At 37.1% G+C, this 25,744-nt stretch overlaps 1 protein-coding gene across 2 annotated transcripts in view; it reads right to left on the bottom strand.

Annotated features, from left to right (window-relative positions):
- Positions 1–273: 273 nt before the first annotated feature.
- The window catches only part of VLDLR (very low density lipoprotein receptor), a 38,514-nt gene continuing 13,043 nt past the window's right edge, over positions 274–25,744 (bottom strand). Inside the window, exons 3-19 of one of the 2 annotated variants that reach the window (XM_036738181.1) lie at positions 20,571–20,690; positions 16,798–16,920; positions 14,313–14,435; positions 11,061–11,432; positions 10,809–10,931; positions 10,591–10,713; positions 9,725–9,844; positions 9,492–9,617; positions 8,593–8,764; positions 7,474–7,698; positions 6,087–6,205; positions 5,377–5,516; positions 4,743–4,884; positions 4,197–4,343; positions 2,197–2,277; positions 1,540–1,709; positions 274–943 (exon numbers count right to left, since the gene is read on the bottom strand). In XM_036738181.1, coding sequence (XP_036594076.1) covers positions 908–943; positions 1,540–1,709; positions 2,197–2,277; positions 4,197–4,343; positions 4,743–4,884; positions 5,377–5,516; positions 6,087–6,205; positions 7,474–7,698; positions 8,593–8,764; positions 9,492–9,617; positions 9,725–9,844; positions 10,591–10,713; positions 10,809–10,931; positions 11,061–11,432; positions 14,313–14,435; positions 16,798–16,920; positions 20,571–20,690 — 2,462 coding nt within the window. In that variant the 3' untranslated portion in view covers positions 274–907. The remainder of the gene's footprint in view (positions 944–1,539; positions 1,710–2,196; positions 2,278–4,196; positions 4,344–4,742; positions 4,885–5,376; positions 5,517–6,086; positions 6,206–7,473; positions 7,699–8,592; positions 8,765–9,491; positions 9,618–9,724; positions 9,845–10,590; positions 10,714–10,808; positions 10,932–11,060; positions 11,433–14,312; positions 14,436–16,797; positions 16,921–20,570; positions 20,691–25,744) is intronic. The other variant, XM_036738182.1, reaches the window with a different exon arrangement.

The raw sequence follows: 25,744 nt of genomic DNA, 5'->3' as shown, positions 1-25,744 counted from the left end.
AATCACTTCCAAGAAGAATTAGGTAGTTTTTTTTTTTAGTGGCCTAACTTCCACCCCTCTCCCTATTCCACAAGTGCCATGACTTTTTTTGAATAAAAGCATTAAACTAATGGGATTCCATCTGGGGCCATAAGACGTTAAAGTCTGTAGGCTGCTGCGTCTCATAGTTACTAAACCTTAAAGCTTTGTTTATGCTTTCCCTAAGTCCAAGTAATGTCACTTGAAGTGCTGATACATGAAATGCACTCCCACCCTATAGGAATAGGCACAAGCCATCGTTAAGCTGCTTGGTTTAATTTTTAGCATGTGGAAAAAAGTTGTACAGTGGTTTGCTGAACACTCACCCTCTGCAAACCTCCATGGAGGTCACAAAGATTTCACTCACACATACAAAATTAGTTTACAAATTTTTTTTTTGGCAATTTCATCTTAGTAACCCGTTTTCTCCTATTGCCATTGCCCCAACCATTGAAAAAAAGTTTACAATAATTTACATAGAAATATTTTCAAAGTGCTTAAGAATAGTGATTGTTCTTCGGGATATTTACAGATGGCCTATACAAGTTATGTACAGGTTGTATACTATATAGCACAAGTTTCATTGCTGGAATATGGCTTTCTATGGAAAGTGCATATTTGGCCATTGGTGGCAATACTGTCTAAAAAATTCAAGGGTTACAGATATTTGGTAACCACATCCAGAGCTGAACTAAACTGTGGACAAGAATATTTACAAAAAAGTAGAATATAAAAAAGTCGAGTAACAAGCTTGCTCCACACAGATAATATAATCATATTCTTCCAGATGGTAGGAAGAGAATTGTTTTTCAGCCACTGGTTTGGTTACCATCCAAAAAAAAGTTTAGGACTTAGTGTAGATTGAAAGGGCTGTCTCTTGTCCAAATATTCAAGCTAGGTCATCATCTGTGCTTACAACTGATATCTGAAAGGAAAGAAAAAAAATTACTTATTGGGTATCACAGTAAATCTATATATTACAGACAGCATTTTGTTTGTGAAAAACTTGCTTCCCCCTTTCTCCCAATGGAAAATAAAGCAGAGAATGAACAGATGAAACTAGCAAGTGTTTAAAAGTAGCCGGGGGCACCTGAGGCAAATTCTAAGCATTACCGTGAAATAAGAAGTTAACTGGTTTCTAATAGAAATGGGGCATAAAAACTTGGTTGGACTAATGCTAACTCTTTACTACCTATGTGCTGATTGAGTAATCATAGAAAGGCATACAATAAGTAGTTATGTCATGCTAGAACTCTCTGCTAAGACAGCTATTGGGAAGGATGGACCAGACACACATATATGCATGTATTCACAAATATATGTATGTTGAAATACTTACAAAATGTGACTTGTTCTTACTTTCCAAGAGTATTGAGAAAATACTGTCATACACACACACGGGTATGTGCAGGTGTGTGTGTGTGCATGAGCACGTGTGGAGGGAGGCAGAGAAAGAAGGAGAGCTCACTTTGTGAGCTTTGGCTTTTAAGCCATTTGGGAAGCAACTTCAAGTTTACTCACTGCTGGATAAGTGTGTCCAACGGAAGTACTATGTCTTCCAATATCTATCGTGAGATCTTCTTCTGTGGTTTTCAAGTAGACAGGATTGTCAAAATTCATGCTTTTCATGTTCTTGTGTTGCCAATTCCTCCACATAAAGTAACCACCAGCTGCCGCCATAGCCAAGAGCACTAGAAAGCCAATAGTAGCTTAGTAAGTGCACAGTAGGGGAAGGAAATATGCATTTATTACAGCATCTACTATGTGCCAGGCACTGTGCTAAACTATACACACACACACGTGTGTGTATATATGCATATATACACATATACATACACAATTTACATACACACACACTTTAGTTCAATACACTTTGTAACCTGAAGATCATCAAGGCACATGTTCTACACTAGTAAAGAAATATGAGTTTATGGAAAACTGGCTAATGGGTTTACAATGTGCTTTATATATACACACACACATTTATTTGTTTCAAGTTACTTACATTAGACCACAAAGGCAAGTTAACAAGTTATAGAAATTAACAGCTTGGTGGCATTTCCAGTACAAAAGCACTCACTGCAGAACTGTTGTGAAGAGGTTTAATTTGTCTCCAATCTTTTAAAATACTCAATTTGTTCTGTGTTTGTTGCAGGATATGCTGGTCATGTTACTTACAGACAGGAAGAATGGCCCAGGCAGCTGAAGTTCCTCCTGGAGAAACATTTACTTCTGATATTGCAGTAGTCACATTAATTCCTACAAAAGGAAATAACATCTTTGGTGCTATTATATCAGTTCAGATGGTTTGAGACATTTGTGCACTAAACTGAAGGGAATTGAGAGACTGATTTGAGAATTAAAAACAATTGAGATAACTGTGTCTATTACTATTTGTTATACAAAGGAAGTAGTAAAACTTTAATATCCCAAATGTCAGTCAAATAAATATTTACTAAGCATCTCTTATATGCCAGGTACTGTGCTAGGTGCTGGGGATATAAAGAGAGACAAAAGACAGTCCTTGGCTTCAAGGAGCTAACAACCTAAAGGTATCTAATATCTACTTTGCTTTAGACCAGTGATTTTCTTCAGAACTCTCGAGAACCTTAAAGTCTTGAATGTGCCAGGGTCCATCTAGAAGAAGGAAAAAAATCTTTGTCCTTTATGCCTTGCCAATTGGTTTTTAGTTAATATTTCCCAAATATAATTTTTCATGGTTTTTGTATACATTATATATAGTTAGGCTTTCTGCAAATGTTTATAGCCATTAGCTATAGAAGAAAGGTGGCTTTTTATCACTGGACAATAGTAATTTCTCAATGCCCTTGTAAAAGAAGAGTTGTGAGAAAAAATTCTTACTCTGTAGGTATTTCTATATATCTTAGAATTAGGATCATTTTACATTACTCAGCCTTAAACTTCCAGGAATCGGTATAGCAGTTGGTGACTTATATTGTACTGGGAAGTTTTGGTCTCATTCTATTTCATAGTTCTTCAAAGTCATTATAAACCTGGTTAACCCAGGTCTCAAGATGATTTAATGTTGGACAAGCAATACAAGCAACTTATTTTTCCACTTTTTGGCACGAAGTCCAGTTTATTTCTGGAGGAGGAGGTCACAACAATGTAAGTCACACAATAACATCTAGTCATCGATGGTTTAAAAAGGATTGGATGTAGAGTATTGAGCAAGGTAAAAGTCTGAGGCACCCAGGATGCTTCATTGAGAGGAAAGTCTCATGTGAGACAAGTTCAAGAAGTTAAGGCTTTGCCCAGTATATTCTAGACCATTTTTAGAACTGCCAGGAGTTTGTGGTTAAATTAATTATGAACATACTTCATGTTCCACTGGAGGCCACATCCTCTAAGAAATCACAGTTTATGTCTTACATAAATTTGGCACTGTACTCCTTGATTCTACTTATTGGCCAAGAGGTATTGCTGTGACTAGGTCATAAAGAACTCTTTGGCAAATGAAGATTTAAATAGTGTCTCCAGGTGAGTTTGTCATTCTGTGGAATGGTCCAGGCATAAGGTCTTTGCTTAAGTAGTAAAATGTTCATCTTAATACTGTACCATTTCTCTAACAATAGTCCACTTGAAATCTGAGCTGACTTGAGAGCTTCAATTCTTAGTTTGAGATAAAGTCATTTACTGAGATATCAATATGGCTGTTAAGAATTTAGGTGAATCAGGACAAAACCAGTTCTTTCTTTGTTAGATCATATATCCTCAACACTTTTGTTTAGAAACCTACAGGTTAGAAAATATTCATACAATTTTGATTCACCAAAATGATGACTTTAAAGATGTTGTATACTTGAGGCTGGCTTGGGTTCCAGAACTACACTCCCCAATAGATCCTAATGGATATTTATATAAGGCTCTTACTGTTTGTAAAGTACTTAATTTACATTCTCACGGATCCTCATACAATAGAAATTACTTATGAGATGCTATGAGTCCTATGTAAAGACAAAGGCTCTTAGATATTGTGTACTTTTTAAATGAGTTCGTGTTTTACTTTATCCATAGCCCAGCAAATTCCTTGAAAACTTGAACATTGCGTGAAGCTTCTATTGTTTTTTGAGGGGCAGTGGAGGGGGCCAATAGGACAGTCATGCCAAGTATTCACCAGAGCAGGAATACCAATTTTCAAATGAAGACAAACTCACTTCTACATGCCCTGCCATCACCTTCCAGATTATACCCACTGGGACAGGAACAGGCATATTTTGGAGAGTGATCATTGATCTGTGGCGCTGGTAGACATAGGTATTCACAGCCTCCATTTTCAATGTCTTCTTCACACCAGTTTTTACCTATTGGAAGACAAGATAATCCTTGTTAATATGATATTATATATATATATGTATATATATAATAGTAATATAAATAAGTTGTTACCTCTAAGAAATTTTCTAGTTTCACTTTTGAATCTCAATCTACCAATAGTCTACAATCATTTAAGCCATACCTTAATACTACTATATTAATATATGCTGTTAATTGGACTTTCTGGAAAAAGTGCTTCAGATTTATCAGGATATGGATTTTTGTATGGTGCAAAGGCAGAATAACAGCAGAAGCAGACTGCATAGAAAGTCTTTTTGGATGTCAGTAAAATAAGGAGGTGAACTTCTGGTCTGCCTACAGTATCAGATTATCCTAACACTGTCTTTATGGTGGTCACTAAAAGACGTTACTTATCTTGAGGTTACCTGCCGGTTGTACGAGTTCATGGTATACAATTATATCTTGAGCATCATTGAGGTTGTTAACCAGAGTAGCCAATTCTGACCCTGTAAATTTGTTGGCACCATAGACTGCTTCATTCTCACCATCTATCCAATAGACACGGTCCTAGAATAAATTTAAAAAATTGGTATTATCTGCAGGACTTGTTGCATAGAATAACTAAAAATGTAAGAGCTTGGGGATGAATAATACTTATTCAGTCAGAACTAACCAAGGCTTTCATAAGAGCACAGCTATAGAAATAATAATGTTTTCTAGATCATGCTGTGGCAAGTTTGTACTACTGAAATAGATATTAATTCAAGAAATGACCAGCCCTTGAATTAAAACTAAAACTCTGTAATTCTTTAGGCATATATTATATTCAGTTCAATTTTGAAAAAGATTAGATGAGATTAATGAGTGTTTGAATTAAAGTTGACTCTTATGCCAGGATTTCAAAGGAGAAATCAAGAGAAAAAAGTCTCAAATCCAAGAAACCATGCTCCAATGCTCCCCAGCAAACCCCCTCTCCCAATCATTTAGAATGGGGTAAAAACAGAAATAACTTTTGAGTCTACACCTTTGAGCCAACAGTTGAAATACTTTAAATCCTACCTCAAACATTGTGACAGCAAGAGGATGAGCCAGGAACTCTAGAGACTTGAGTACTATTCTACGATCTTGACCATTCAAATCCACACTGGACAGCATGTGTAGCTTAGAATCGAGCCAATAGAGACGGCTTTTTACAAGGTCTAGGTAGGAAAAATGAGTTACATTGTTAACTAATGCATTCAACATAAGATGAGCCTAGAGTACCTATAGTAGTTTCATGTAAACCATTCTCAAAGGATGTTAATCTGAAGTCTACATGTATCTAAATGGTTTCTACTATAATGTTTTTTTATAATTTTTAAGAAAACAAAAAAATACTGTTAAATGAAAGTTTATTTTGCCATTTATACTTGGAAAAGTAGAGTACTGACATACTATGATAGCTATGCTAATGTTCCCATTATTGCAAACTTTCACTCTAAAAATCTAGAAGGGATGAAGGAAGGTACACAAAGGTTTCTTGTTTATACAACTGCCAACATTCTATCCTGCAAAAAAACAAACAAAAAACCCCTAAAAAACTAGCAGTATACTAATATGATTAGGGCAACTCTTCTCAGGTCAAATTTGCCTTAACTTGAAAGTTTTAATTCTAGTCCAGATTTAATAGAGAATAACATGTCTTTATGAGGTCAGATCTATTTTGGTGTCCTGTACCTTAGTTTTAGTACCTTGAATCAAAGAGCTAAAGAACAACCTAAGAGGCATACCAAGCGTAATTCCATTAGGCCATTGAATGTCTACAGTCACCAGTGGCCGTCTGTCAAGTCCATTCATTCCTGCTTTTTCTATTTTAGCTGGTTCTCCCCAGTCTGACCAGTAAACAAAGCTGTAAAGAAAATGTTAACCATAACCATCACTAGTTTAGTAAGAAGAATTTAGGGTACCAACCCTATAAAGCATCAGCTACCAGTTTCATATATTATAAGTTAGAAGGTTGGCTGTTTAATTTCAGTGAATAATTCTCTATTTCCTTAATATGATTGGAGATACTATTACATTATATACTTGGGTACCTAAGACACAATAAAATATAAAATAACTTTAAAAAATTATAAATAATTAACATTAATTATTTATATATTATATTAAGACACATCAGGATTTGATACAAGGGAGATATATGCTAAATAATCTTTCAGAGCACATATTCCCTTAAAAAACCACTTAAATATTATCTAGATACCCCTTCCCTAATTGATTGCTCATTTTAAGGGGAAAAAAACCTGAGTTAAGATGTCATCAGCTATGTGACTGACCCCTGAGAAAGATCTCTTTGGCTCTGTTTCTTTTTGTAAGGCACAAGTGATCTACGGGAATGGCAAAATCACATACCAAGAGGGTGTCTTGCCATTTGTTTCCACAAGGATGGGTATTAAGCCTAAAGAGAAAGAATTCTAACTCCAAGAACTCTTTAGATTGAAAGTTATAAGGTGGATAATTATACATTATTAATGCTACAAAAAAACTTCTTTGGGAAATTATCTTAAGAGTTTACATTCCTATTATCACAAGACTTAATGCTGGTACTTTGTTTACATATGAAACAAAGATGGGTCATTAATGGGTCATGATGAATCAGTCATCTTCCACTTATGAGATATGCTCTAGGGATGAATTTCATGCTTTCAAAGGACTGAATTTTGAAGTATAAGAGATACTTCAACTGGGAAATTATGGCTGACCTTCAGTTGCTGGGAATAAGTAGGAGACACTTTTAACATCCTTTCATGAAAGGAAAGAGTACTAAGTGGCTCAAGTCATAGTTTTAAAACTAAGTTGTTGATGGGCACCTGAAATAAACCACTTGATAAGAATAAATAGCACCAATTTAGCTTTATTATAGCACATGCAAGCCAAGAGTGATGGCACACTTCCAGCCAACATTAGTTTATCAAGTGCCAGCTTAGTCCAGTGCTTTTTCTAGGTAACCTTTGAAGATACTGTAGGTATTTGCTATTAAACTCATTAGGAACCAACTGATTGTGAACTGTATAGGCCCAAGTATAGAAGAACCATGAAGCTGCTGGTTGTCAACATACTTTACTTTTATATGGTAGTTTTCAGGTAACTTAACAAAGAATCCTAGAAACTAACCCAGACAGTGGGTCCACAGCTATGGAGGCAGGCTCTCGCAAATTAGAATTAAATAGGATCTTCCTCTTGGTTCCATCTAAAGTAGCCACTGAAATAGTTTTGGAAGCCACATCAGTCCAGTAGATATTCTTGTAGACCCAGTCAACAGCAATGGCTGCAGGATTATAGACATTGTCGATCATTTTAACATGTCTACCAACTTTGTCACGAGCATCAATTGGGGCACTGAAACAGAACAGGGTCACATAAGATTTGAGAATTTGACAGGACATTTATGCCTTCAGATGGTTAAAAGCTTCATAAAATAGCGGGTAGTATTACTATGTCTTTGCCTGAATTGGACTAGATTATCATGTTGTAGGTCAGATTTTGGCATCAGAATATCTGTTGCTAGAAGCTTTAACTAGTTCACTGACAAGCCATCTATGACTTTCATTAGTGAGAATTTGAATCCAATTTTATGACCCAAATTTCAGATAATGGCTGAAAAGGAATTATTGGAAAACTTGTCACCATAAATACAAGAAATTGTAGCACTGCTATGGCTGTATGCTCTTAGAATGGTTAGTGAGGGTAAGGAATGTAAGTTTGCTTGGTATTCTGACCCTTATTGGCAGTGGTGTGCTGGTAAATGTTAAAACTTGCTCTCTAGAGGAAAAAAAAGTACATGCACACACTTTTAAGTGTAATCTGCATTATTAACACTTTCTCTATATCCCTTTCTTAAGTATGGACAATAAACAAAAAAAAAATTATCGAGCCCTGACTTGTAGCATTTGCTAATTTCTGAGGTATAAATGCTCACACTGAAAACTTTATCTTTAGCTCTCACAAGCCAGTCTGAGCTGGTTCCAACACATTCCTGCTTATTGGTCATTTTTAAACTATTTATCTTCCCTGATCCTATCCTCTGCAATCAAAATTGGATCCTGGTTTATAACCAAATATCATACTATACATATATATACACACACACACACACACACATATATATATATATGAATGCTAAGAAGTTTTAAAACCAATATTTTTCCTTGGAGTTATCTTACCAACAATCCCAACAGTGATAGAACAACCCAGTTATTTCAGTATGGCCAAATGACCCACAGGACAAGTTACCTGAAGATTGCTTTTTGGCTTAGATCAGCCCAAAATAACTTCTGGGCAGCTATGTCAGCATCTAGTGCTATGGTATTTCTTAGCTGCTCTACAAGTTGAATGTATTCTTTCCTTTCCAGGCCAATTTTTCTGATGTCCCTTCGATTAGTGAAGATCAAGCTTGGTTCCTTTCCTGAAAGTAGAAAGTTAGGCTTTAGCCTCACTGTAAGAATCTATTTCCCAGGGCAATACTAAGCCAAAATATAATTGAAGACTTTAAGTACCACCTTTTACTTCAGTCCAGTCTTCGCTTCTGAGTATTTCCTATTTATTTATATTAAGAACACAAGCACTTGTGGTTTTCCCATTTGAGTGTAATAGAAAGAATGTCAACTAATCAAGAACAAACCTTTAACTCTTCCTTTGATTCAAACTGAATCACGACTCACATCAACAAAAGCAAACCCAAAAAGATGCCCAGAAGAGGAATGACTGTTAAGGCTTCTTTGGAAACAATTCACCGTTTTTGTATATGATGGGAACACTTTCATGAGTTGCCATGACCAAGAAAACAAAACCATATTCTCTAGCTTACTGGTGAGGAAATTCTCCATATTCTTGCACCCCAGGACCATTCTATAAACCTTTCCAGGTTAGTGAAATATGATGAAGTTTATACTTTGCTGGCATAGCCTAGAAGAATCCAAGGTCCCTTCCATGCCATGATGAAAATGTCATGCTATTTTTATAGTAGAACCTTTATTTATGACCCCCATTTGAAGCTACTAACTTACTGCCTTCAAATAAGATTGCAGTCAAAGCAAAATGTCAAGCCAAGACATATATGCTAATTGTACCTTTTGTAAGCACTTGCTTACAAAGGTAATCTATATTAAAACACTACTTCAAATTTCATTTACCTACTGCCTTGCACACTCCAGTGGCAAGATCCATTTGATAGCCACGACTACATTCACACTTGTAACCGCCTTTTAAGTTGATACAGATTTGACTGCAGATTCCAGGATTTTGGCATTCATCAATATCTAGGAGGGAAATTTAGAATTAGTATTGCTGTTCCTACTCCTTACTAGTTATACCTTGTCTTTTTCCCTTTCAAGCCCATTGCAAAGGTAGATTTTTGGAATCTTACCACCACACGTCTTCCTATCTATCAGTTCAAACCCAGCAGCACAGTCACATTCATAACCTATAATTAGGTCTTTGCAGATATGGGAGCATCCACCGTTGTTAACCAAGCATTCGTTTACATCTGCAGAGAGAAATAAACAAACAAGAATTTGGTCTATACCTTTTCGTTGTTATTGTTCACTTAACTATTGGTCTATTCTAGGCAATTATTTGAAAAACCAAATTTGTCCTAATGATCAGTGTGAATTTCTTCATGTAAGTATTTCAGTGGCTGCTTCCAGGAGTCATTTGAGATTTTAGGCACATTAAAAGGGCAGGGATTTTTTTAAAGCAAGATTACTGGGGGTGTAGCTAGAGATAAGATGTGTACAAGTTAGAATACGAAAGTGCTACAAGTAAAAATGGTATGGGTATTGGAAAGAAGAGAAGTCTTCATTTCTCTCTGTGATTTGCCCCTACAATTATATCTTATCTTACAGGAATATGTATTTCTTTAATGAAAGATTGTGTCCTCAGGTACACTATAGCAACTAATGACAGCCAAGAGGTATTTCTAGCAAAGGGAGAATGGGAGGGGAAAGGAGAAGAAACCAGGAACTTGATCCCTGCTTTATATAAGATCCATGAAAACCAGCTGTTGGCTAACATAACCAAGAATCTGCTAACCTAGTTCATAAGTGGTATTTTTTATGAGACACTTGAGAAAGTAGGATTCAGAGTTTTGCAAACAGCAGCAATAAAAATAAATTGTTGTAGGTTTCCCCTCCTCTCCTCCTCCCAGATATTCAGAAGACTCCCTCCATCAAAGCTAATTAACTTTAAAGTTTCTCTGAACTTTGATCTAGCTCCTAAAACCCTTTCACTTACTGCATTCCTTCAAAGGTTCATCACTCCAGTCCTTGCAGTCTTGTTGCTGGTTGCACACTTTGCTGATGTCTATGCATTCCCCACTTCTGCACTTGAATTTTCCAGGTCCAGAACACTGATTGGCTATACATGATCCAGAGTACAGACAGAAAAGAACATCCATTAGAAGAGCCCTATGCCCATTTTACCCAGCTGTGAGAGAGTGTGATGATACTCACCATTTTTGCAGTTGATTTCATCTGTGCCATCTATACAATCTCTGACCCCATTACACTGTCTGCTGCCATGAATACAATTGCCATCTTCACATTCAAATTGGTCAGGCCGGCATGTTCGGGAAGCTAGGGAAAAGGAAAGAAATGCCTCTAGATGACAAGCTTTCCCACCAGGTTAGCTAGTGAAGTGGGTCCCATCAATTCTGGTTTTAAGATGGACATGTTGAGAACCAAGATAACAAAGAAACTACTTACGACAGTTTATCTCATCACTTCCATCTTTGCAGTCGGGATCCCCATCACAGCGCCATTTCATATGGATACACTCCCCTGAACCACACTGGATCTCACTGGCTGGACACTTTTCATGAGGCACAGGCTGGCGTCCACACTGCTCAAGGGACTCATCAGACTGATCAGAGCAATCAGCATCATCATCACATACCCAGCTGATGGGAATACAGGAGGATGTGCTGCACTGGAACTCATGGGCACCACATGTAGGAGGAGCACAGTCCAACTCATCACTACCATCGTTACAATCATCCTGACCATTGCAGACAAAGTTTTTAGAGATGCAACGACCACTGGAACAAGTGAATTCTTCTGGACTACAAGTTACATTGCCTAAGAGAAAAATTGGATGATCCCAAATGAACATTTAAATAACTTTATTATTCCCCCCTCAACAAAGTTATAAATATCAAGATCTACAGTCATATCAGAATTCAAAAGCTAGAATAATTTATATTTATTTTTATGACTCTAAGTGATATTCACAGTCAAGTTTCTACAGTACTAGTCCACAGGAATAAATGTTAGGAAAGCGTCTAGGAATATGGATGAAATGAGAAAAGAACTGAGGAAAAATGGAAGGACATAGACCTGTTCTCTTCAAAATAAACACATGTATTATTATGAGCTGTCATTTTTTTCTTCCAAGATAAGGAAAGCATTAAGTTGTTAGAATTTAGAGGTTTAATAATGACAGTATATACAGGTTTACCTCTGGCTAGATCTTCATAGTCAGCTCCTTATATAATCATGACTGCCGTGTGCCTGTAGCACCATGTTATTAGAAAAAAAGTTTCTCTAAACTAACTCTCGCACCCATCAGATTGTTAAAGATGAAAAATGGAAAATGACTATTGTTTGGGGAGTTTCAAGAAAACAGACACACTAATTCATTGTTGGGTGAACTGTGAATTATTCTAGCCATTCTGGAAAGCAACTTGGGCATACCCTTTGACCCCTCAATAACATTACTAGGTCTATATCCGAAATTATCAAAGAAAAAGTGAAAGAACCCACATTTATAGACATATTTATAGCAGCTCTTTGTCAAAGCAAAGAACTGGAAACTAATGGGGTATCCATCATTTAGGGAATGGAAGAACAAACTATAGCATATAAATATAATGGAATATTATTGTGCTGTAAGAAATGACAAAATGGGAAGGTCTGACTGAACTGATGCAGAGTGGAGTGAGGATAAAAATTTATAAAACATTATGAATAAAAAAAACAACCTTGAAAGCCTTAAGAATTCTGATCAACCATGATTCTAGGGAACTGCCCAACTCGACAAAATGAGATGTGATATTTTTGGACATGGTCAATGTGGGCATTTTCTCTTTGACTATGCATATTTGGTATGAAGGTTTTCTTTTTTGTTTTATTTGGAGTAGAGAAAGGAAGTAAATGTTTAATTGAAAAAAAGATATTAAAAATAAACCTGAAAATTAAAAAAAATTAATCTGCATTGGGGTCTAGCTTTTAGAGTTGGATAGAAATAATAAAGCGTTGGACATGACATTCAAACTTGTGTGACTGAGGCAAGTCACCTAACTTGGACTCAGTTTCCTATAAAATGAGTGAGTTAGGCTAGATGGCCTCTGAGGTCCCTTCCCACTCCAAATCTATGAACCTAAATTCGTTGGGAAGCATGGTATCAAAGAGCACTGGAATTAAGAGAGTTTCAGCACTGTTGTTTACTATTTATGCAGAGAGGCAAGTCAGTTTGACCTCTTAGTCTTTGTGCCATCTTCTATCAAAAAAGAAGAATATTTGTACCACTGCAGCATGGGGATATTGAGAATAAAAAGACTCAGAAAAGTGAAATGTTATACAAATGTGAGCTATTTAGCCAATTGCTTATCTAGCGGAAGAGAAAGTAGAGTGGATGACAACTTACACTCCCTTCCTAATCTCTAAATTTTATTATTAGGCCAGGAAGCAATTAACATATAACCCTAGAAAGCCAACATTAGCAGAATCTATTATAATCCTAGGCCTAAAAAAAGAGCATGCTAATCCTGGTTATAAGACCAGTTCATTTTACAGGAACCAGATAAATGCAAGTGCTTATAGGTTACAGCTTTATGTAGATATAAGAAATAGGGTGGAAACCACTGCTCTCTTGGGAAGCAAAGTTCATTTTTTCAAAAGGGAAACATCTGGCAGCTATGTGGCTTTCCAACATAAATTCAGAATGAAACATTAAACTTGACTCCAGGAATGAATTGGAGAAGAAACTCATTGGACTAGGTGCAGTTGCTTTAACCCCAGAAGGCTTTTTATGTACTTTTAAAAAAGATTGTATCCCTATTACTAATGCCCAGGGTTTATCTACAGCCAGAATCAAAAGGCATCTTAGATTTGTTGTATAAGTTAAGAGCTTGGGATCCTACTTAAAAGGGGAATCAAAGTTGACTAAGATAGCGTTTATTCAACCTAAAGCTTCCCTCATAGCCTCACCTTTAACATATAGCATGTCACTACACATTTTCAGAGGCAGAAGGGTGAAAGAGGATAAGAAGCTAGGCAAATGAATGAGAACTCATTGGAAAGCCTCAGGGAAAGGGAACCTGAAGAGGTGGTGGCCAGGGGTCTGGAAGAGAAGACACCATCAAAGTTAGTTTGCTTTGGTTACCTGCATCAAGGAAACAGGTTTACCACCATACTCTGCGCCAAGCAAGCAAGAGAGTAGAAGCCGGAGACTGAGATTCTCCTAGAAAAGGAGAAACTAAGGCCAAGTTGGCAAATTTTAATAGTCACAGGTTCAGAGAGGTAGAAATTTTTCATATTTATAATAGGAAAGAAATTTTGGTTCTCCAACCCCCAATTCTGGCTTGACTGGGTTTGGGTCAGGAGTGCACAGGTGTTATGATCATAGGGTAGGAAAGGCAGTTTTCATTTCCAACTTGGTCATGGTCCACTTCAGATCTATTTCTTTACCTCCTTCTCCTCTGACTTTAGGAACATCGGGGATGTATTAGTTGATAGATCTAGGAACTTTCTTAATAATAATAACAAAAAAACCAGAGAGCTTTTAGAAAGGGGTGGTTAAAATTGCTAATCAGAAAAGTTGAGTTCTTATTCTTACACCAATAGCCAAGAGCAAGTCACTGAAGCGAGTCAAGCTGTTTCAGTCACAGCTTTTGTTCCCTTCAGCAAAGAATCCTTAGGATAAGCCATTCAACGGATTCAATACTTGTATCTTCTTACCACAGTTTTCTTCATCTTCTCCACTGTCACAGTCGTTTTCACCATCACACTTCCAGGACACTGGGATACACTGGGTTGATCGAACACCACAGCTGATCTCATTTATTCGGCAGGTTCTCATATCTGTTGAGGACACATAGTCTCAAAGGAACCTCAGAACTGTGATAAGTGATACAAGGTGCTGAGGAAGATTACTCTGAGTTGCTTGGTACTGGTGATGTTCACGATTCAGCCATCAGAAGAGTGTATTTATGAGACTGACTGTTCCATCTGAGGTCTTGGTATCTATTTCCAGTGCTACTCCTTGGGACCCTGATATATTTGATGACCAAGCCCAAAAGGCTTACTTCAAACCCTTGAAGTAATTTCTAGGTGACTATTAGCTTCCAGGCCTATTAACTCAAACTACTGGCTTCCTGTTTTCCTTGCTGCACCTGGCAGTAATGTGATATAGTAGAGACTGCTAAATTTGGGGTCAGGATTTGGGTTCCAATACCAGCTGTGCTTCTTACTATATGACCTTGGCCAAGTAATTTCCCTTCATTCTTCACCTAAGTAGATTAGAGGGATAAAGTACTGTATAGTTCTAAAATCAACAACAACAATAGCTAGCATTTAAGTGCTTTACAAATTTCATTTAATCTTTACAACGTTAAGCTATCATCCTCATTTTACAGATGAAAAAATTAAGACAGGTAGAAGTTAGGATCTAACCAAATATATGCCATTCCCTATATCAGCGTTCTTTGTTATGTACATTTCTTGTAAGTCTCCAGGATCCCTTCTGCATTCTGACCTCCTTTTACCCACTTGGTCCAAAACTTCTCTAGGCAAAGTTCTTCAGACTAATCCCAATTTTCCCTTCCATATTCTCCTCCATATTCTCTTTCCATATGAAGAATTATGATTTCCCTTTTAGAAGTATTCCTCTTCTATAAAGTTGGAGTTAGGAGAGAGGAAAAGAGAAGACTCATTTTTTAATTCCTGACAGCACTTAGTCAAATTTCAGCCGTTAGCATTTTACGTGAAAGGTACTCTCTGAACCAATGGAAGAGAATAACATAGTACATTCTAAAATCATTTCTAGATTATGCATTGCAATTGGAATGAATAGGTTTTGCTCAATTGAGTTTGTTTCCTGAACATAGCAAATGGAAAGAGAAGGTGAACTGGGATTTAAAATTAACAAATAATTCACAATAAGTCAACTGTTGTAAGTTGGAAAGTAACAACTCATATCATTAAGACCTGCTGAAGCAAGTTAATTTTATTTCTATGTTTTTCTCTGTCCCTGACAAATAATTTAAATATCATTTTAATTATGGCCCTTTCATTAAAGTAAATGAAATATTAGACCTATAGTTGTTCTGTGGTTAAATATATGTATATATATATGTGTGTGTGTATATATATATATGTGTGTGTATATATATATATATATATATATATATATATATATATATATATATATATATATATAATATTTGTAAGTTTACCACTAGCTATACTATTTGAGTATTCACTCATCTGCAAGTTGACCTACAAATCATGTTGTCTCATCTAGAGGGACACTTATAAAGATAAGGAACACAGGTCCTCAATTTCTTTTATCTATACTTTTAAGGAATACCTCCTACCTCACTTTGTCCACTGTGGGATTTGGCATGTTGAAAGCTTTCAGGATTAAGTACCATTTCTATAGGGTAATCATGGTTAAGAGCACATGGGCAATTTATGCACCTAGTCAATGAGTTCTCAATAGGCTGGATGGCCTTGAGGCAGCATTGAAATGCTCAACACTATATATAATGACCCAAGAAAACTTTAGTTTAGCCAGAGGCTCACAAACTAAAGTGGGAGAAAATTGGCAAATTACTTGTATTGAGATGAATCAATGACCTATGTCAATAATTGCTTCCTGGATATGAAGATCCTTAAAGATATTTAAATGGGGGTTGGTTTGTGAGAGAGGGAGAAAAGATTAACACCAAACATTGAATCTCAGAAGCAATAATTAACTCTACCATGGCCAAATAGAAAGAACTTTTCTAGTCAATTCAGTCCCTGAGTTGAAAGGTACACCACACGATGGAAGTCATCCTCCAAGTGTTGGAAGAAACTTCAGAGGCCATCTAATTTAACCCTTACCTGACTAAAGTTTCCTTTAACATTTCCAATAAGTTATCCATCCTTTGGTTGGAAGCCTTCAACAAGATGGAGGCCTTTACTTCCTGAGGTAATCCATTCCATTTTTTTTGTATAGCTAGGATTTTTAAGGAAGTTTTTCCTTATATCCAGCCAAAAAAAAATCTCTGCATTATTTCCAGTTCTGTTTCTTGGGGCAAATGAAACAAGCCTATTCCCTCTTATGTGACAGCCTTTGAAGTACTTGAAGACAGCTACAACATACCTCCTTTATCTTCATTTATAAGCTCCAAAAACATTCTCACCTTGGCAAGTTAGCCAACAAAGTAACAGCACTTACTGCATTGTTCTGGCCTTTCATCAGATCCATCTTCACAGTCTGGATCCCCATCACACTGCCATCTGTTCGGTACACACTGGCCATTATGGCATACAAAGTCAGACTCAGCACATGTCTTCTTCACTACAAATAAAATTTTATATTCAGTTATAGGGTTAGTGTCAAACTTATCTGATAGTCCATTTGTTTGCTAGGGTACGAAAGTGGCCTCTCTGGAAACCTGTATTTTAATCTCTTTAATGCTGAGGTTTCCAAGTCAGCCAAATAAATCTTTAATTGTGGCTGCATGTTGTTCTAAACTGGTAAGTGCCAATATCTAAGGGTCACTCTTTTCTTTGGGTATAGCAGGTATTATTCCTAACAATGTTTGGTCCTGTGGAAAATTGCCACATGAAGATATTGGAAACTGAACCTTACCAGAACAGGAAAGGAGAGAAAACATCCCTAGTGAGGCTCTAATGGAAGAGGTTCTCCTATGAATTGGGGAATTAGAACATCCATTGCTAAAAAAAATTCATAAAGGAATGGTCACGATTTATCCTAAGATATTACAGTACAGCAAATTAAATAAGCTGAGTTGTTTCACAAAAAAAGGAGATCTAGAGAGCAAGGAAAATCATCAAGATGAATGGGTGACCACAGCAGATGAGGCAACATAGTCAAGGCTAAAAGTTTACTTCCACATTTTCTTATGTGAAATAATAGATTATGTATTTTTAGATTTAAACAGAAGGGCCCTAGCTAGCTAGCTTGCTACAAATCATAAATTTGACCCAAAGAGGAGGAAAAATCCCAACGTTTTGACTGACGCTTCCCAGATACCCAAAGTACATTTCCCTAAAACAGCCAAGCCTAAGAGAACAACTGTGACCAATATTCTACTAATGTAGTTGAATGATTCCTAAAAGGATGGAAATGTGCTTTAACTGTAATAGCTTGGTTGTATTAGACTTGAATTTATATTTTATTATTGTTTTACCTATGATTTTAACGTATCTAGTGGTAGGTACCACTTCCAATACAGATCAGGAAACTCATCTCACCTTCTAGTTTTTTGAAGACTTGCTAGAAGGTTTTGTATAACTTGCCCATAGTCACATAGTACGTATGATGGGTAGAACTTCGACCTCGGTCTTTGTGACTCCAAAGTCACCTCTCTATTATGTCATGCTGGCTTGTGCTTCTGCTGAGAATTATTTTCTTTACATACATATTGCCCCAGTTTTAATTGTATTTTATAATCATGACTTTATCCAAATAGTTTCTAAAAACCTCTGGCTTCATAATATAGACAAGGAAGTTAATTCTATGGGGTTTTTCCAGATATTTACATCCTTTACTAGAGCCAAGGAAAACAGACAATGCGACTTGTGGTTATTCCCCAGTCAGGGCCTTCTGTTATTCCCTCTCCCACCCTTAAGTCTAAATCTCCTCAGATTTTGCTAAGGTAGAATTCACATTACACTTATCCTCTTCTTGCTAAGTGGTCCTTCTCTCAATGCTACTGATGTACTTTGAAACTGTCTGAGGGCACATATCAGCACATACCACTACAGTATAAAGCAGACCCTTAACAGCCTTCCACCAACTTAATTCCTTCAGAACTAAGCTAAGACTTGGTCAGAGAAGGAGCTCAAGTTTGAATAAAGTGAGTCCAGCTGGGGGAAAAGGACAATTATATACTACTTAGTACTCCCATGGTGAAATAGCAAACAAAAAGTTTAGGAGGACTTAAGTCAACCCTTCAATGATAAGATTTAGACGGTGAGAGAGGGAAGGGTCCTTTTCAGTCTGGTTAACAGAATTTTAAAATGATGGACAAAGTGAGTTATTTACAATAGGAATGACCAAGTCTTTGATTTCGCCAAATGCTCTTAGTTACTAAAGGGTATCTATGTTGACATTTAGACCAATTATTTTGTAGAGTTTGTGGGTGACAGTACTGAGACAATTTATTTTTTTAATCAAAACTGTACTCTATTCTAGAAATTCTATGCTTATCTAACACTCAAGCTGTGAGGCAAGAGGACATAAATATTGAAGTTTTCTCATTCAACTACATATGAGTTCCTCTTCTAACCTACCTAAAAGCCCATCCCTCAAGGCCAATGTTAAGTACTACCACCATAAGCCTTCCAATATAACTGACCTCCTTCAGGTGGTCCAGGCAGGAAGACTTATTTTGGATCTTTTCCAAACCCAGGCTTATATTATTCCTTCAGCCAGAGAAGACACATATTAGATAAGTTCTTTAAACAGTACTGGCGTATCTACCATACTCTACCAACAGTAGTGCTATGTAAATATAGAAAGAGCTCGCATTATGTAAATTGAGTTGCTTAATGGATAAACTGTTGCGTATGCATTCTACATGGATGAACAAAGAGACTTCAGTTTTTCAGCTTAGGGTTGAATTGAGATCATTTATGGCTTTCTCTCCATAAGAGCGAACAAAGTAAGCCAGCAACTTCCACTCACAGGGATGGTGACTTTTCTTCCAGATAATGGCCTGCTACAGAACTAATAGACAGAAGTCTAATTCCTTTAAGCCACAATATAGTCAAACTGATAAATGAGAAGAAAAGTCGCTCCAAGATGGATTTCTTTGGATGGCAAGGAATTTAAAAAATTTCATATCACTGTCGAATTACCTGTGGCCAATTGGGGGTCATGTAGTAGACGTGTAGGTAGTCACCCCTCTGAAATGAAATATTAGAACTAGATCCATGTGCTTCCCCACCCCCATTTTCTAAATAAGGAGATTAAAGGATTTGTCAAGGTCACACAAACCTATTCCAGATAGGGATAAGGTTAATGTCAAGTGAATAATGTGGCTGTGGAACATTAAATTGGAGCATATTGGTTATGGGAGATGCTAGTAACGGGATAAGCAGAAGGAAGATTAGTCTTCCCTATTCTCTCCCCCACCCCATCCAGTAATGGTTTTTCTCTTCTCAGAACCAATATTATTTCTTATGAGAATTGTAATAGAAGAATAAGACTAATAAGAACTATGGGTATTATAAGAGCTAAGACTGTCATACCTAATCTTTCTCTCTCCCAACAAGGTATATTGGGCACAGATGATGAACATTTGTTAATATGTGAAAACTGCCATTTCTCATTCCATTCTATATACTTCTGATTCATTAGCTTCTCCTAACTACGTTTTGGAACCAAGTTATTATTATAACTGTATTTACAGTGGCCAAAAGATGAAGTTAGAGATTCTGTAGGCTCTCCCGCCTCACAAAGGAAATGGCTCCAAAATCTTGCTTTGCTCAAGGAATGAAACCTGTTATTAAGGGAGATTATGACAGACAATGCTTCTTTAAATTAGCACTTTAAAAAACTTTCTAGGAACTTAGGGACTGATACAAGTCTGAGGACCAATTCTAGGGATTGAGAGAAGTTTGAGGACTAGTCTAATGAGACTATAGATCTTTTTTTTTTTTTTCCTGAAGAGTCATGTCCTTCACTTTATAAAAAGGTCTACTCTATTTTTTACCTTCTTACTCAAAGTATGTTGATTCTAACTGATTTTAAGTTGACTTTTAGAAGACTTATTTATCTACCATCAGTAAATCTAGGAGGTTTTTTTATTTTTTAAAATAAAAGTTCTAAGTTCAAGCCAAGTCCCAAAAGATTTTTGTCTAATAGCTTTAGTAATGTTAGGCATTACTAATAAGGCAGGACATGATTTTTCCACAAAATACCAAGTTTCAGTGATTTGACAAGGAGGAAAGCATCCAGCAGGTTCCGAGGCTACTTACCACATGAACTCTCATCGCTGCCATCACTACAGTCTTCCTCACCATCACACTTCCACAACAAAGTAATACAGCGGCCATTGCTGCACTGGAATTGAGATGACTCGCACTTTGTTCTTGTCCCTAGGGTTAGAAAGACCTTAGATAAATCAGTGTTCTTTTGAAAACAAAGATAAGAAAGGACAGCTTGTTATCCTGAAACTAGAGATGCATCCTAAGTTCTTAGGGAAGGGGATTATGGTACCATTAGACTTATTTAGCAGTAGCCCATCTTCAAGTACCCAGAGTGGACCTATCAAGTGCTACTTCTTAGCAACTAGTTTGGAAAATGACTACCCTTTGAGACCTTTCCTCTGAACTCTCCTTTCTGTGATGAAAGTGGCACCTTCTTGCTAGTCCCCTTTGGTTCATATCATTGTCATCAGGGATTTCCCTCAGTCTTACTGCCTTATCTCATCAGTTGACATGTTACTACTTCTACAACAACTTTTGTACCTGACCCCTTCTCTCAACCCCCACAGCTACCACCCTAGTTCACATCTCATGGCCTCTTGTCTGGACTCCCATAAAGGCATTTAATTTGTTTCCCTGATTTAGTTTCTCTTTTCCAATTCACCTTTCACACTGCTGTTAGTTTAATCCTGATACTACTCTGCTTAAGCAACTTCAGTGGACTTCTATTATCTCTCAGATAAAATGCAAGTTCCTAAGCATGACATTTAAAGCCCTTCCAATTTGGGCTCCATTCTCTCTTTCTAGAAATATTTCATATAATTCCCTCTTACAGACTCAACCTCCAGCTAAACTGCATTTCATAAATCCCTATATTCTTGTCCAAGTATCCCCCTGTGCTTGTAACACTTTCTTTTCACCTTTACTATCTAGAATTCTTAGCTTCCTTGAAGGCTTAATCCAATTCTATTTCCTCTAGTTATTACTGGTCTTTCCAATGGCATACTGGTAAATGTCTAACAAACAGCATCTCTCTGGGAGGTTGGGGGTAGGGTGGGAACCAACCCTCCATGCATGGCACTTTTGAGTTTAATCTGCATTTTTAACATTTTATCTATCACTTAAGTCTAGTCAGTAAAACAAAAGAATAAATCAAGCCCTGATTTATAGCATTTACCAATTTCTGAGGTATAAATGCTCACAGTGAAAATTTAACAATTGGCCCCCAGAGCCTGTTAAAACTAGTTCTAGTGCACTTTGGCTTTCTCCCACCTCAGATTATTTTATACTTATCTTTATTGATCAATGAATATTAAGTGCCTGTTATATGCCAGACACTGTGTCAAGTGCTGGAGCTACAAAAAAGGGCAAAAAAACCAATATCTGCCCTCAAGGAGCCACAATCTAATGGGAGAGATACCATGCAAACAAATATACAAAAACCAAGCTACATACAGGATAAATAGGAAATAACAGAAAGAAGGCATTAGAATTTGGGAGAGGTTGGGAAAAGTTTCTTGCCAAAAAAGGGATTTTAGTTGAGACCTAAAAGGAAGCCAGGGAGGTCAGCTGGTAGAGTTGAGGAGGAAGAACTTTCCAGGCGTGGGGGACAAGTGGACTGGCCAGGAGGCCAGTATCGCTGAATCACAGAGTTCATGGTGGGGACTAAGATGTAAGAAGACTGAAAAGGTGGGAGGATGCTAAGTCATGAAGGACTTTGAATGCCAAACAGAGCATTTTATATCTGATTCTGGAGGCTAGACACTGGAGTTAATCAGAAAATTGCTTCAGTGGCCTAACAGAGGGAGGACACACTGGAGTGGAGGGAAACTGGAAATGTGCATCCCAACCAGTAGATACTGCAATAGTCCAGGTATGAGGTAATGAAGTCCTGCTCTAGAGTTCTGGTAATGTCAGAGGAGAGATGGAGGCTGATGATAATAATGATAATTATAAGAGATGTTGCAAAGGTGAAGTTGACAGGCTTTTGGTAACAATTTAGATGTGAAAGGTGAGGCATAGTGAGGAGTCAAGAATAGCTTCTAGATTTTTTTGCTTTTTTGAGAGGGGGTTGGGGAAAGGCAAGGCAGTTGGGGTTAAGTGACTTGCCCAAGGTCTCACACACAGCTAGTAAGTATCAAGTGTCTGAGGCCACATTTGAACACAGGTCCTCCTGACTCCTGGGCTGGCAGTGTTCTATTCACTGTGCCACCTAGCTGCCTCGAATAACTTCTAGATTTTAAGCCTGAGGGACTGGGAAGATGGTGCTGTCCTCTATAGTTATGGGAAAGGTAGGATGGGGCAATGATTTATGGGGAAAGATAATGAGTTCAGTTTTGGATATGTTGAGTTTAAGATGTCTACTGGACGACAACCAGTTTGAGATGTCTCAAAGGAGATGCAAGATTAGAAGTCAGCAAAGATTATCTGGCTATGTGATATAAATTGCTGGGGAACAGGGACTATTTTTCCTTTGGCCTCGCTATCCCCAAGTACTTTATAGGCCACCTTTAACTGAGATCAGAACGCTATAATTTGAAGTAGTTTAAATTTAAGCACACATTAATAACCTATTTGTACAATTCCTTAAGGCAGGAATTCTTAAATGTTCTCACATGTCATGGCACACATTTGGCAGTCTGCAGAAGCCTATGCAACTCATTGTCAGAATAATATTTTTAAATGAAAAAAATACATGGGCTTACAAATGAAACCAATGAAAACAGAGTTATTTTCCAGACTCCAGGTTTAGAACCACTGTTTGAAGTCTTATCAATATTCTTCACAGCCCCCAGATAAGGTGGATAGTACAAGTATTCAACTAGCATTTACTAGGCATCTTCTACATGCCAGGAACTAAACTAAGCAATGGAGATACAAAGGATAGTCCTTGTCCTCAAGGAGCTTAGAGTCTAAAGACTAACTGCGGCAGCCTTGAAGTGACTTGCCCAAAGTCCCAGAAAAGACAAGTAGAAATGCTAGCTCAGGTCCTCTAAATCCATCTACTACTTCACTATATCAGACTCTCCTCCTGTCTTCCAAAGTCTCACACTGCAGGCATAAACACAATGTATCAACATTCACCTTTTGGCCTTAATATACAATCTAGCAAGGACTCGCTCACTTTCTACAGCTCTTTAGAAGTACGGAGGCTAGATAAGGTGGTTTATTTACCTGCAAGTCTAGTGGTGAAAGATTTTGAACCTGGCAAAGTCCATCTAGATATCAGGACCATAATTTGACACGGTCTATTTTAGAGGCATCAAACTCAAATAGAAAGAGGCGTCCCTGCACTATGTAGGGACTCAGAATACCATAAATTAACATTAGCTATGTTGTATTCTATTTTTGTTTTATTAAATATTTTTGAACTACATTTTAATCTGGTTCAGACTCCTTTAGGAGTTTTGCAGCTGCAACATGACAGCTCTGTTCTGTATACAAGGAAGCCCTTCTTATGGGATAGCATCCTCAGGGCATGACATTTGCAAATCATGCTATTTTTTACCCTGGAACCTTCAGTTTACTTTTGTTAGTAAGTAACAGGAAGATAAAAGGCTTCCAAACAGAGTTTTTTTTCCCCACAAAGTCTAATCTGTAACGGGTAAGCAGCTGAGGTCCATTTGTGAGAACAGTGACAGGCACACACTGTTACTTACGTTAACGCACCGAGCAACAATAATTGGGATGCTGTTAGTAAAAGCTATGTATGTTTCTCAACAACTAAGAGAATTTTTCTATTTGAGAACTTGGCATTTACAAGTTTGGTACATCTGAAATATTCAGGACTTTTTCCTTATAGGACAAGTCCATTGCTAGAAAGTTATTCTAAACAAGCTTTTTTTTTTAGCAAGATTTTTTTTTGGGGGGGGGTAGTCATCTCTGTTATACACTCTACTCTAAGGCTCTCTCTTATAATAAAGCACAGTTTAGCAAAACTAACCAATAGAGATTACACTTGTTAATACTACCAAATATTAACATTATTTAACTGTAGTGTCTCTTCCTTTCAAACAAGGGGGAAAGATACTTCATTCTGTCTCCTTTGGAACTGACATTGCTTATTGTAGCTGCTTGCAGTTATGGTTGCCTTGGTGGTGGTCTTTAGTGTACATTCTCCTAGTTATGCTTATCCTGTTCCCTGTAAGACTGTAGCAGTTTTCTCATCCAAATGAGCACGTGAATACCTGTCAGGTTGAATCCTTGTGCCAAGTGTCTGAGGTTAGGAGAAAAAGTAACACCAATGAGTATCGATCCTTGATTTCAAGGGACTTAGTTTAGCCGACAGGGTGAGAAGGAGAGAAATAACTATTCCACAAGATGTGTTAAACACTATAAGTAGTATAGAATGCTATGGGAGTTGCTTCAGACTGTTACAGCTCATGATGGCCATGCCTTTTCTCTTGTCTTAAAAAGTGATAGAATTGTAGGAATTGTTCTGAATGTGGAAATTCAGTCCCTGAAGACCCTCTTCTTCCATCATCCCAATCTCCCCACCCAACTACACATCTGTGTCTGTGTTGTTTCCAGGAAAGCAGATGCTCCCTGGAGTCTCTGGGACCTGAGTCAGTTAAAGCAGAGTATAATGTGCATTGCTGTTTTTCAAATGCAAACTAGTGCACGGATGTGTAAATTCAATGTTTTTGTTACAGATTGAATAAATGTTTATTTTGAAGATAAAAAAATTATTATGTTAGCAATAATGAAGCTCCATTTCTATAGCAATTTACTTGTGCAGGCTGTTAAATTCTCTCTCTAATATGCAATACTCTTTACCTACTCATAAAGTAGGGAAAAGAGCACTAGCAGGCAAGTCTGGAAATCCAAGTTTTAATACCAATTTGTCCTCAGATCCTTTATCTGTGAAGTAAGATTGGACTAGAGCAGGTTTTATGTCATGGATCTCCTAGCAGTCTGATGAAGTTTATGGCTCCACTTCAGTATAATGTTTTCAAAGGCATAAAATACAAAGGCAACCAATTATACTGAAATAGTTAATTTTTTTTAAGTTCACGGACTCCTGGTTAAGAAATCCTAGACTAGATCAACGGTTCTTTCTAGCTCTGTGGTCTTCAAATCAAATTGTCCCTTCCCTTTTGTACTTTTACTTGGACAATAATAATCAGCAGTCTTGAATACCAATATTATATTTGGAAAGAAAGTCAGAGGCTATTTTGATCAAGAATTTCTGTAAAGATTCACATAATCAAAAGTCAACATCCTTG

Source organism: Trichosurus vulpecula, chromosome 9, assembly GCF_011100635.1.
Source record: "Trichosurus vulpecula isolate mTriVul1 chromosome 9, mTriVul1.pri, whole genome shotgun sequence".
NCBI classification, from domain to species: domain Eukaryota; kingdom Metazoa; phylum Chordata; class Mammalia; order Diprotodontia; family Phalangeridae; genus Trichosurus; species Trichosurus vulpecula.
This window is presented reverse-complemented; position numbering and strand designations above follow the sequence as displayed.